General features: G+C 38.6%; 1 protein-coding gene across 2 annotated transcripts in view; it reads left to right on the top strand.

Annotated features, from left to right (window-relative positions):
* Positions 1-8,659, top strand: part of LOC115019983 (gamma-aminobutyric acid receptor subunit pi) — a 50,008-nt gene extending 41,349 nt beyond the window's left edge. The window contains exons 6-10 of one of the 2 annotated variants that reach the window (XM_029449771.1): positions 78-160; positions 4,230-4,367; positions 4,528-4,680; positions 6,063-6,253; positions 7,375-8,659. In XM_029449771.1, coding sequence (XP_029305631.1) covers positions 78-160; positions 4,230-4,367; positions 4,528-4,680; positions 6,063-6,253; positions 7,375-7,737 — 928 coding nt within the window. In that variant the 3' untranslated portion in view covers positions 7,738-8,659. Of the gene's footprint in view, positions 1-77; positions 161-4,229; positions 4,368-4,527; positions 4,681-6,062; positions 6,254-7,371 lie in introns of both variants that reach the window. The other variant, XM_029449770.1, reaches the window with a different exon arrangement.
* The last annotated feature ends 5,269 nt before the right edge of the window (positions 8,660-13,928 follow it).

The raw sequence follows: 13,928 nt of genomic DNA, 5'->3' as shown, positions 1-13,928 counted from the left end.
ACTAAATATGTACTATACTGTAGGTATAATCTTTCATGGAATTTCTCTTTAATAAAAACAACAATTTTGTTTTTTAGGATTACTACCACAGTCGCTTGCAACATGGATCTGACCAAGTATCCCATGGACAAACAGACCTGCACGCTACAACTGGAGAGCTGTAAGGACACTTCATACTTAATAAAGAAAATCAGCACTGCGCAGCTTCAAGCTGTGGCAGTGACTTGGTGGGTGGGCGTGATGTCAAATGAAGCGGATCAAATCGAATGATCAAACACATCACTTTCTCTCATCTTCTAAACTGCTGGTGTGTGTCTGTGTCTGTGTCTGTGTCTGTGTGTGTGTGTGTGTGTGTGTGTGTGTTGTGTGTGTGTGTGTGTGTGTGTGTGTGTGTGTGTGTGTGTGTGTGTGAGACTACATGCTTATGTCACACAGCAGACAAAAACTGCAGGGTGCATATCCAGTCATGATAGAGTATTCTCCTATGTATGTATGTCAGTCATAAATTACTGTCATGAAAACAAAATAATTGTCTCCCCTTTAAAGGAATAGTTCAACAGAGAAATATGTTTGTTTCTTGCCCAGAGTCACACGAGAAGATCGATATAATTCCTCTGTGAGTCTGCTAGTACGGAAGAGTGTTTACATTTCAAGAATAAAGTGAAATGTTCACAATAAAGTCAAACTGTTGAGATTAAAATCAAAATGTCGAGAATAAAGTTGAACTCTTAGTATGTGCGCTTACGCTAGTTGCATTACAAAATGGTATAGCTAGAGGCGAGAGACCATTAGCTTAGCATAGCATTAAGACTTAAATCAGGGGGACAGAGCTAGGCAAGCAGTTTGCCTTTCTCCCAGTCTTGTTGCTAGGCTAAGCTAATAGTCTTCTGTGTCTCTCTCTAAAGGTTCCCTCTGGAATTTTTGAGCATTAGTAAAATGAATAATTTTTATGAGCCGCTTCTGTTTGTGTCACACAAAAGGATGACCACGCACAGGTACTGGCAGTAACACGCAACGCATTAACGAAAGGCAATGAAAAGAAGACAGACAGCAAACAAACATGGATGTAAACACTGCACAGTTTAAAAAAGATGAGTACGAGTAAGGAAATAAACTCAACACTTTTCTCAGAAATCAAGAATACACACAATGCGATTTAGTGAGAAATCAAAAGCATGTATTCTTATTTTGTTTGTTTATGAACGACACCACAGGACACCTCTAATGCTCAGATGTGAGAGTGATATCAACCATCTAACTTTCAACAAAAAAGTCAAAAATGTTGAATTAGTCCTCAATGATCAAAACATGCTTTTTATAGTAACTATTTCCGATAAGCCTTTTTTATGGTCGGTCTTGTCCCTGACAGCAAGCCCACCTAAATTTACAAATCCTTTAAACTCATTTTAATATCTTAAGTATGCAAAACTCTGCCAGTAGGCTTAGAGAATTGTTCATGTGTTAAAAATTCTGAAATTTTGAAGTGATTTGTCAAATGTTGACATGTTTTCAATGGTTTCAAGTGGAAATGCGGTGGCAATATGTTTATAATTAAAGCAAATTGCAATTAAGATTAAATAACATAGCATTGGATTTCTTTGGCTGTGAAAAAGTCCCCCCTTCCTCCTCAGCCTCCCTCGCTCATCTCTCTTCTGCTCCATGCTATTAAATGACAGCCAGCCAGGCTAAGCTAAGTCTGATCCCTGCCAGAAGCCCACGAGGACCTCTGTGCCAAATAACACATTTAACGGAAGCTCCAGTCCCACTTTGCAGACAAAAAAACATCTGGAGGTTAAAGTTACGTAACTGAGAGGATGATGGATCCTTCCTCCGTTACTTCAATAAGTCCAGGCTAAATATCTGCATCTTTATCTCTTTCTTTTCCACCACTTCTCTCTCATCCTGCTGCTCTATCGCCGCTGTTTTTCCCTCTGTCTTTCTCTCCCTCCCTCTTGCTCTGTCTCTTTATGAAGATGCATATGCAAGGATTTGATTCTTTTAATGCTGTGCCAAAAGTGGATCCTGCGCACAGGAGGAAGGTTTAAAGAGAGCGTCGTTGTGGGAGGGCACGGGGCGTTTAGACCGGGATTGCGGTAAAATATTTAGTTTGTTCTGACAGCAAAAAGTATCAGAAGATAGTCACGGTCTTCTGTGAGTTACGCTTTTATGTAACTTTTGGTGGTGGCTCTGGAAAATTATTGTTTGTGTTTGGCTACTTGTTTTCAAGGGGCGACAGGGCACTGGAAGGTTGAAAGTACCCACACTATTGGTCAGCATGTCACTACCCATTTGTGTCTGTAATTTGTAGAGGATCGCCAGAGGTTTAGGTAAGGGAAATAATGAGAACACGTTGATGTTGACTTGACCATCAAAGTCACCATCGGCCTTCATTAGGGGACTTTGCTCCCGGCGCCGCGGCTGACCCTGGCCATTAATACATGACTCCATATGTGTTTAAATAGGAGAGCAAGAGCAACATACTGAGCATTTCATGTAGAACAGATTACAGAGGTGTATTCTATATTCAGCATACTGCACTTCCTCTGACGTTTCTTATTCTCTTGCTCCCTCTGCAGATAAATGAGAAAAATACACCGAAGAGGTTGTTAATCACAGCTTCCTGTCCTCAAACATTTCCCTCATAAGAACCACTCCAGTTCTTATTAATTGATATCATTATAGTTATCTATTGTGCTCTCAAAAGCACTGCTATACTTACCCGTGTCATTCTTGACCATATTAATTTTGCATGCCTTCTTATTTGGGTTATCAGGGCTCTCTAGGGCCCGGTGCACTATGCATGATTAGACTGTTATGTCATGAAACAAGAGATAAGCTCTTCATAAGGACTATTTTGCTTTGAAGTGAACATGAACAGCACAAATGCATTTCCATTAGCAAATCCTGTTGGATCTCTGTGTCAAACTGTGTTACAGTGAATAATGGGAGCACATTCTGTTTCCACTGTGACTGTAAGGACGTACATGAGACACTAACATTATATTTTAAAGTATTTAAAGTGTTCTGTTGTTTTAACAGCAAACATTCAGTACTTCAGTGTTGGTGTTGAGGCCGTTCCCATTTGCTTCTCAGGGGTACCGTAATGTCTTAAACGTCTTAAAAGTTTCAGAGGTTGCCAAATGTTTCTCTTGTGCTGACGTTGAGCCTCGGAGGGAATTTACCACCCTATGGGTTGCAATCCCAAACAACTGGACCATAAAATGATCAGACTTTAACATAGTTTGAGCAATTAACATTCCCAGCTGTTCCTTCCATTCCTTGGGGTTTAGTGAAAACTAAATGCTGTTTCTATATCATCATCATCATCATTACAATAATTATGAATTAAAGCAGCTTTGGAGGCCAATGTGTAATGTGCGCATCATATTTCCACCTGCACAAACACTGAAACTCCTCTGGGAGAAGAAAATATGTTATCTACGGTATAACACTTCCACATTATGACCTTCTAAAGTTTAAGAATGAACGTGTTAGCTAACAGCTGCCTACATACACATCCAGCAGAAATTAAGCATTCATTTGGAGTTGTGTTTGTGGCCACTTGACAAATGTGGGTCAGATATTGACTCACACACTGTGAAGCGAGTTCCCGCTTAATGTGTGAGGGCTTTGGGCTGTCCCACTGTAAATCGTCACTGGCACAAGGGCTCTCTCACAGACATGTTGTGCCCTTTATGTGCAATCCATAAAGTCTGCATTTCTGAAGCCTCTGCCTGAGGGAATTACTCACAATTCAGAGCATTATGACATTAAAACACGGGTTTACATGGGAAGCCTGGAAGCGTGAAAACAAAACAAGGAAGACAGGCACATGGGCGTTCAGCGCGGCATATTAAATGTACACAGAAACACGACATTAACATTAAGGATTTAAGATGATACTTTGCTTAATCCAATACACTTTTTAACCGATTCCGCGACTATTTCTTCAGTGGCTTTAAACTTCATGGCGTACAAGTCAGATACTTGAACTGTGAAGCCCTGGGCGGTGAAAACTTCTACAGCAGCATCTTTGGCTGCAGCATTGAATGACCCTGAGCTCTGGTGTCTGTTCTGTTTGTGCACTGAACAAAAAAATCCAACCCACATTGCACATTTAACACACATGTTTGATCCACTTTAATATAAATATTTGAATTACTGCAGCTTTAAGTTATTTTCTGTAATCTTCTGAAGAAAGTGATTTCCATGTATCTTGTCTCCTACAGGGGGTTACAACATCAATGATGTCATGTTCTACTGGACCAGAGGAAATGAGTCTGTCAGCGGTTTAGACACCCTGCAGCTGGCTCAGTACACAGTGGAGGACCACTACACTTCTGTCTCAGAGGCCGTTTATGAAACTGGTAACAATGACCTTCAAAGCCATATCTTAGTGTTACTCTCACTGCACTAATGTTTAAACAGTAGTTGTTATATATTGTTTAAATCAGAGCATTTCAGATTCACACCACAGATTTCAGATCATGTGCTGTGATTGACAGACGTCTGTCCCTCTTCTCAAAGGCAATTACCCGAGGCTGGTCTTCCACTTTCAGCTGAAGAGGAGCATTCTGTACTTCATCCTAGAGACTTACGTCCCATCGAGCCTGCTTGTTGTCCTCTCCTGGGTCTCCTTCTGGATTTCCCTGTCCTCTGTTCCAGCACGTATTTGTATAGGTATGGGGGCAAAGACATCTTTTTTACACTCACATGTGATGGTTTGCCTTCCTGGGCTCACTGTACTGTTGTTATATGAGATAAAGAATCCACCTTATTTCTCTTGTTCATCAGTCACTAGTATATTTTACTGCGACACAAATATAAGATGTTTTACTCTCCTTTAGTGAGCACAGTTGTTGGTTTGATTTTAGAGGGCTGTGATTTGAAGAGAGGGTCTGTGACACTGATGTTTTTAAGTGGGAACATCCACGCTAAGATGTTGCATTGAATTACATCCGACACTACTGCAGGGGGCTTTAAGAACACAAAGATCTCCAAACAAACAAAACTACTTATATCATTCTTCATGGCACACTGGACTTAAGAAGCCCTTTAAATGAAGCAATTTCAGTGAGGCCAATGCAGATGATATTTGCTTATTTCCTGTGTTGTTGCTGCTCTTTTTATGTATGTGATTGTGAGTGCATCCTCACCATCACTGATTAAGTTATATTTGAACTTTTGTCTCAAATGTAAGAAAAAAGGACATATGAAAGACTCCAGGCGAGGGCATGTTATCTTCTGGTCATCTATAGGGATGTAGGATTGTGAAATAGGATGTCTTGAGTTGCAGAACTAAAGCATGCTGAGTCATGAATAGGGCGTGAAGTGAGTTTTGGTCAGAGGCCAGAATGATTCTTCTTAAGGATATTTCTGTTAACACCTCTGTCTATTTAAGTATACCACCCTCTCGTTTTAAACACAGTTACATACAGTTAAGGATCAGGCAGTATATATATTAATGTCAACAATCATGACTTTGTCGTATTTAACAAGTGTTGCCTGTGTATCTAAATCCCTTGAGCTACAGTAGTTTATTGGTCTATGCTATTTACCTTTAATTGTTATTTAAAACATATTAATTACCCGCACAGTTGCATTGGGTGACATGTTTCTGCATTTCATCATACCGCAAATATACTGTACACTTTATTCACAGAACTGTTTAGTGGATGGTTGTTCGCAGGTTTTGGATTCATATCTTCCATAACATTGAATACCCATGACTACATAAGCAACAATCAAAGTTAAGGAAAAAAATCCTTCTATATTATTTGTGGATTTTATTGGTAACATAATCCAACAGCCACATGTCTGATTCAAGGGACATCACCTTTAAAAGAGACCCGCCCACTTAAAAGTAGGGAAAAGAGCAAAGAAAGAGCAAAGACAGCACAGACAGACTCTCTCTTGTTATAAGAAAACAGTTCCAACTTTGGCAGAAAGTGTATGTTCGTGTATAACTCCATGGCTTATTAAAAAGGCTGATTAAGAAAATAAGTGTTATGGTCTTTCAAGTTTAATCAAATAATCTGTTTCTGCGTGTGTCTTTGTGCCAGGAGTGACCACAGTACTGACCATGACCACTCTGATGATGGGAGCCCGGACGTCACTGCCCAATGCCAACTGCTTCATTAAGGCCATTGATGTGTATTTAGGAATCTGCTTCAGCTTTATCTTTGGAGCGCTCATTGAGTATGCCGTGGCCCACTTCTGCTCCCTCAGTCACATGGACTCACACATTCTCATGGTGAGACCCTCCTGGATTTACTGTGTTACAGGGACGTGCATAGATATTTCGAGGGGCTGTTGTTCTAACTTGAAAAAAAAACCGGGTTCATTTGAAAATGCACCATTTTTCCCCTGCATTTATGGCATCTATCTACATTAAGCGTTATGCCCACTGCACGTGTTGCAAATAACCCGTTCGTTATACGATTCATGCTGCCCTCACTGGCAACAACACCAAGTTTAGCTGACAATGTCAGTACAGTGTCACATGAAGGGGTCATAGGGCATCGCTTTGTGTATTTATTTATTTTTACGTCATAGGTCGCCCCATCTCTGTGTCCCACGGAGGTACATCAAAAATGAATACAAGTTTGAATGATATTGATTGTAACATGTATAACAACACATTGTGTAATAACATCCACATTATGTAATAACTAAACAAAAGGGAGTTGCATGAACATTTAATAATACATGCATTATGTAATAACAAACTAAAATGATCTTTCATTGGACAAAACTACATTACTAAGTCACCGCATTCCTTAAAAATATAACACGTGTACAGATAGAAACATCCTTTTTGACTGACTGTAAAATAATACCGCATTTTGTAATAACCACTGCAATATGTAATAATTTATTACAAAATGTATGAAACATTACAATGAAGCTGTTTATCACAAAATGCTGCAGATTTTTACAAAATGCGGGACTTATTACATAATGAAGGGAAAATTAATTACATTTTGTTGCGTCATTACATAATGTTGTGTTATTACATAATGTTGTGTTATTACATAATGTTGTGTTATTACATAATGTTGTGTTATTACATAATGTTGTGTTAAATGGTTATTTCATTTGGTCTAACTTAAGCAATTATTGGCAAAATGCAGCGTTGCTCGAGTAACTTTAGCTCGGCCTTGTGCATGTCCTTGCTGTGTTATTGTTACTTGCTGTAGTCATTGCTGTTGTTGTGATCACAGTCATTGTCTTCATAATGGTGGTCATTGTCATCCTCATCATGTCATCATGAACACTTTGGGGTGAGTTCAACAAGTGCTACACGCTCTCAAACATAAATGTGTCATGTTTTGGTTTCTATTCAAAACTCATTCTTTTTTTGGCTCCCAGCAGTACGGCCACCACATACACGACTTTGATGACGAAATGAACGGCATCATCACCACCATCTCCAATCACAACAGGGCCAAGAGACGCAAGGAGGCTGCCGCAACTCCTGCCCCGGCTCCCGCTTCCCTAGAACTCACTGTCAGCCCGTCCAGCCCTTCGGGCAGTGAGCCTAAGCCCGAGGCGCCGCCCCCGGAGCCCACCAACTGGTGTCTCACTGCTCTGGCCACCGTCCGCAAAGTGCTCCGCGCCATAAATTGCTGTCACGTGGAGAACCCCCACCACATAGACAACTACTCCAGAGTCACCTTCCCCCTGTCTTTTGTCATGGTTAACCTGCTCTACTGGACATATTATCTGTACTTTTAGAATCTGTTTGTGTGCAGCATGCATCCCAGAGAGAGTGAGACGGAGAGTGTATGTAGACAAGAAGTGTATTTTACTGTATGTATGTACAGTAACTCTTATTAGGTGTGTTTTGAGATGAGTTTGTACAATTTCAGCATTTAGATCCATGAGCGAAGTAGAAGTAGGTTTTCGGGGGAAAGTCACACTTATGATTACAGCTCCATTTTAAAATATCTATGTGTTCTCGAATTGAGTCATTTTAAATGTAATGCAGCTGGCTCATTTGACACTGACTGGGTGAGATTTGATCAACGCTGATACACGTTGAGATGAAGAGAACATTGTTTGCAAAGAAAAAAATGACCAGTCTGCATTGTTGTAGTATATTAGTTTTGAGTGAATCACTTTGCAGGTTGTTACTGTCAGACACGCAGAAGATAGAGCTGTAATCTAAGTCTTAATGACAGAATGTGCTACCATTTCTGAGGGAGAGAAAGATACCTGTTTCATTTTGATTCTCTGTTGTGATGGATTGATTATTAGTATGTTACAATTTCATCTTCCATTTCTGCCTGCAGGTGTAACATTTAGAGGGAAGTAGCAAAAATAATGGATGAGAGAAAAGTGATTAAAAAGAGAGAGAAGGGAGCTGAAAAAGTAACTCAAGTTAAAAACTATAAACCAGTTTCTCAAGGACGATCACTTCCATTCGCTGTTGAAATCTCTCTTTGTCCCTCTAAGAGTTATTTTTAATACACTGAGCATTTGACACTATACATGTAGTGGCCCTTGATCCCTTCAGCTGTGTTCTGGAAATCTTGCCACCGTTAGCGTGAACAGTATTCTTACACTTGTCATCTCCCAAATCTAAGGAAATGAAACTACGATATGTTTAAGCAATAACTCACGACAGGCCGTGGTATATGGTCATTATATCACAGTTAAGGGGGTTGAACCACGGCCCTTAACTGTGATATAATGACCATATATCACAGTCTGAAGTGAAATATTGCTTTTATAAAACGGTTAACAAGTGTGGCAATATGAAAGAAAAATACACACTCCAATTTAAATAGTTTTTATTATTAAATAATGATGTTCAAAATAAAATAGTCCCTCCGTTGCCTTCTGCACAAAACATAGTGTGAGGTGGTTGCTATGCAACAACACTAACAGCTAGCACGCTAACATCTAGCATGGTGTTCTGTTCGTTTAGTTTTTTTTCCATTTGGTCTACCTGCTCTTCACGTAGCTCTGCATGTCGTCTTTTAGGGGCTTTTTTCTCTGGAGATAGGCACTGATCAATCCACTCCTCCAGAGTAAAGCTTTGTAAGTTTGTTTCTTAACGGATGTAATTTAACAGCTGTAACGGTTGTAGCTTTTTCTCAGACGTGGAGGGATACTGACTTGTTGTGAAAAGTAACTACAATTCTACTCGTGATATACGTTCATTATTCCACGGCTAAGAACCAATCAGATTGCTTGATTTGACATGTCCGTTTTATAATGAATAATATATTACACGGCATAAATATGATATTAGGAAATTGATAATCATATGAAACTAATGGATGGTTTTTGGGATCTGTTTTTATTCTATAATGGCATTTTCCTCCAATGACCTTTTTATTACAGTCCTAAACCTCCCTCAGTAGGATTCAACTGACCAGCTAGCTCCTGTTAGCTGGAGCAACGACCAGGCTAAGGTACTTCTAAAGCAAGGCATCGTATCGTTAGGGATAGACAGTTACGACATCACTTATGTGACTTTTGGGCATGTAGCATTACAAATTATGTAGTTTCCCAGTCTTATAATTAAATATTTTTACGACAAATTGCCACTTTTTTGACTTGCAAAATCTTTAAAAGTTACAAATATCATTAGGCCTGGGCTATGTGTAGTCCATGTAGCCTACAATTTAAACAGGATCAAAAAGTGATTTGTCTCTCGCCATTAACTGCGCACATATTTCTTTCTGTAATAATGTCCACCGGAAGGGAAAGAACTTTGACTCTCTATAACAAATAGAAAAAAACTCCCATAAAACTATTATTATAAAAAATAGCATTTCATAGCAATGAGATAAGTTTTAATATTTGTATAAATAATTGTACAATTTATTGGTTTATTTGTTCATTTCAGTTTATTTATTCACATGATTGTCTATATCATGTTTTATTTAATAATTTAATACTGAACACTTAGTGTCTCCATACTAATTGGCCAGGTGTAACTTTGTGGATATACAGGGCAGCAACACCTAGACAGACAGGTACCACGTAATAGTGATATATGCAGCACTCTTTATGGGCTGCTGGTATTGTTTCTCAAATGTGCTTTTGTCATACATAAAGCAATAGTCAGACCTAGATGTGATAGACTTTGTAGAGTGATTTGAATATGAATGAAATTGCCAAAATATTTCAACAGGATGTCATCATCTGTGCATTATCCAAATGGAAAAATGGCCTGGATATTCTACACTTGAGGTATCACTTCTCTCTTCAGTTTTTTAGGCTGTCATCTTTCACTGTGTGAGTATTGAGCATTTTAGTTCAGGTGATACAGTATATTCGCTACCAGTGATGTGAACCAAAGAGCCAAATATTCACATTTGATTTCCTCTTTGTTTCCATTTATTTCCTGAACTAGGGGATCTTAAGTGCATTTTCAAATGTTATTCATGTTTGGTATTGATAAGATCATTTTGAAATAGCATGCCGTCAATCAGCAGATAAACATGACACGTTACATTTCAAATAGAAAACAGGATTCAGTTTAACAACAGAGATGCATGTTTATTTATTGCTGTATTCAATATTACTGTGACATTACACTCACTCATCTCATTCCAATTTTAAGAACTACCATTCGATGTGTATTGAACATAAGCTAAATTGGTAATATCTATTGATGTCATATTCATTGCCTTCTTCAACTGTTTATGTTCATATTTGATCTGCAATATTTCTCATATTTTGAACGTTTTTTGAGTATGTCATCAATTAACAAACATTTTGATTGCTCTTCTTGCCTGATGATAATAGAAAAGTAGAACTTACTTTTGTTTATGTTCTTCCTGCATGGTTTTCAAGTGCAACTTTTGTTTCTTCTGCTTTGCTCGATTTTCTTTAAGTTTAATATGATGGAGAAGAATCATTATAACATGCTCAGCTGAGGCTAGTGAGAGGATTAGATCTGTGATTGATAATGATGCTACTTTGATTCGGGGTGTTATCTAGGTGCAAAAGTGCAGAATGATCAAACTTCTGTTCTCATTTTCAGTTATTTGAATCTCATAGAAGGTATGAGTGATTAGTGACAGTGTTCATTTGCCTTTGAGCGTGCTCTGTGGAAGTCTGTGAGCAATGACCCACTGGACAGGTTAATATGATAAAACACAGACGGTCAGGTTTTATACAATATGACCACGGTTGTAGTTTTGATAGCCATCTTCTCAGCGAACGATACAAGAAATGAATGCCAATATAGAGCCAACGAGCCACCAGAGCAACCACATGCTGATCTATAGACAAAGCTCAAGAGTACCAATTGTCCTATGGCTCCACGGTTGTGCTGGTTTGCTCTGCCTGTACAGCGTTTAGACGGTTACAAATACCCAAGGAAGATGAGAGTACATTGCATAAATAAAGGTATGAAGCAGAACATTATGGGCAACATTGCCAGAACATATGTTGAGCAACTTTGGGAAACAGAAAAATGGCTACCATCAGACTGCCCTTTCTTTCCTCTTGTGGTTTGTGTCTATTCATGCCTCAAGGTGACGTTAGCTACCAACCTCACAGTTCCTGGGAAATCTTCATGTGAAATGTATTTATATACTATGCTAATATAGGCATCAGTTTGCTTAACACTGTGCATGTTTATTTGGTGTATGAATATGAATGATAGCAATAAAAGAGGTTTAACGTGTGTAATGGTGACACTCTTTATACATTTTACTGGTTTGTTCGTAAAGATGGCAATATAGTTTCACAAAGCAAGTTTCTAAATCTGCAAACTTAAATTGAGAGTGCAGTGCATTAGACTAGCTAGCCTGAAGACATGCAAATATATGTGTTTGTGTGTTCCAGATGATAGGGCAGCAGTGTCCCAGTGGGAGTGGTGGGTAATTTGAGTATTCATTTCCTGCAGCTCCATGAGTCAGCAGAATACATATTGAGAGGTATCATCATAGAGTACATGCCCACACATAATTACTTTTATGGGTGAATTCTATAAGATGCTTTCCTTTAAATACGTACCAGGCCTCTTTGCTCTTTGGCGGCTCCAAGTGGAAGCAAAGATGGCTGAATTCTTTATTCCCTTGAAGGATTTTATTTGAGAAAACTATGAACAACATTCTTTCCTTTTAAGATGATTCCAGCTCTGGAAAGACTGATTCTTTGTAGATGTTTGTGTATCTGGTCAGTGTGACGAGATACAGGCCATGTACACAGTTCCTTGCTTTCATTAAGCTATGCTGTATGTTCGAACACAACAAAGCAATAAGAACATGTAAAATATTAATTTAATTGATTTAGACAAAAGTACACTTATTCCAGAAGGCTCCACAGTAGCGTAGGCTATAATTAGAGTAAACACTGGTTACATACAAACCACACATTTAAATATGTAATACACTAAACAATTTAGTGCACTTTTCTTCTCTGGATGAACAGGGGCCTTAATTATGAAGACCAGGCAGCTGATAATACAACATTAAGTCAATACCTTTGTTGCCTAAATTCAAAACAGGTATGGAAATACTGGTGCTATAATCCTCACACTGTACATCCTGATCCAATGTCTGTAAATTCAGAAATCACTTCAAAAAGGGATCATCAGTGGGACATGGCACATATCAAGGCCCAGGTAACATTTCAATTTCCCACACTGTCAACAAATCACATGCTGCCTTCATTTGTTTTAGGACAGCTGCTGCGTAGCTAATGCCACATTAGAAAGTCTATAAAATGGAATTCACATATATCCTATAAATTCATACAACAGTGTTAAACAATAGATCTTGTCAACATGAACATGAGGCATTTTTGTGCAATCTGAGATTGGAAAACGTTTTTTAGGCTACCTATTTTTGTCATGTCCCGTCAGATTATTTAATGTTATGTCATGTATTTATATTATAGTTTAGTTCATGTTCAGTGTTTAATGTCTCTCAGGTCTTGCACTTCCTGTTTTGTTTTGAAACTCACCTTTCCCTCTCGTTCCAGGTCACTTAACTTCCTGCCTTTGTGTGTTTTCCTGCTCCACCCCTTATTGTTGTCACCTGTGTCCCCTTACCTCATGTATAAATAGTCCTGTCTCCCCTTGTCTTGTGCCAGCTCCTGTTGTTAAACTATTCAAGTGTTTTGTAAGCTGTTGTAAGATTAATCAAGTGTATGGTTGTTATTAATTGATACATTTGGGATTAAAGCTCTTTTTGTTTTAACGTCCGACACGTTTTGAGTTGTGTATTTTGGATCCGATGTTTTTTCGTTCCGTGGTTCGTGACAATCTTGCTAATTTTTTCTTCAGGAGCCTATTGTCATGGAAAACGAAAAATGACAAAATAAATGCATTTTGTCAATAAATAATGCACAAATTGCACAATTTGGTGAATAAAAATTCACCAAATCGTCCTTTCAAAGATCTTATGTTCTCAGCAATGTTTCCTTCCTTGGTCAGATGGTCAATATGTTGAAATCCCCCCTATAGCTCATAGCCTACTGATGATATAACCCTTGGAACCTACACCCTCACACCTTTGCAGACAGTTTTCTTTAATTTAGACATTGATATCTCCAGAGTGGCAGAACAGATTTCTATCATTCAAACTGTATTTGAAATGTCCATCTCCTTTTGTTTTTTTGACATTTGAACTGCGAAGCCCAGCTCAATCTCTTACAATGAGGACCCTGGGAACATAGGGATACCCTCTGTCAGGCTACTAGCTCACTAGCCAACTTAAGCTACTATTTTATACCAACTACTAGGTCAACCACTCCCAGAGGTCTGGTGATACGCCGTTAAAAACCTAGGTTGTGGCTAAAAAAACCCCAGAACAAAACAGAGAAGTTTTCCCAGCACATTGTAATTGCAATACAAACTCTAAGCATGTTTAAAGGAATGCTTCTTTAAGATGGAAGTTTTGATCATCGTCTGCCACAGTTTCTCTGAATTTTTTCAACTTCTACTTTATGTAGAACTA

This window comes from Cottoperca gobio, chromosome 15, assembly GCF_900634415.1.
Source record: "Cottoperca gobio chromosome 15, fCotGob3.1, whole genome shotgun sequence".
NCBI classification, from domain to species: domain Eukaryota; kingdom Metazoa; phylum Chordata; class Actinopteri; order Perciformes; family Bovichtidae; genus Cottoperca; species Cottoperca gobio.
Note: the sequence above shows the minus strand (reverse complement) of the source record. Positions and strands in the feature narration are given on the sequence as shown.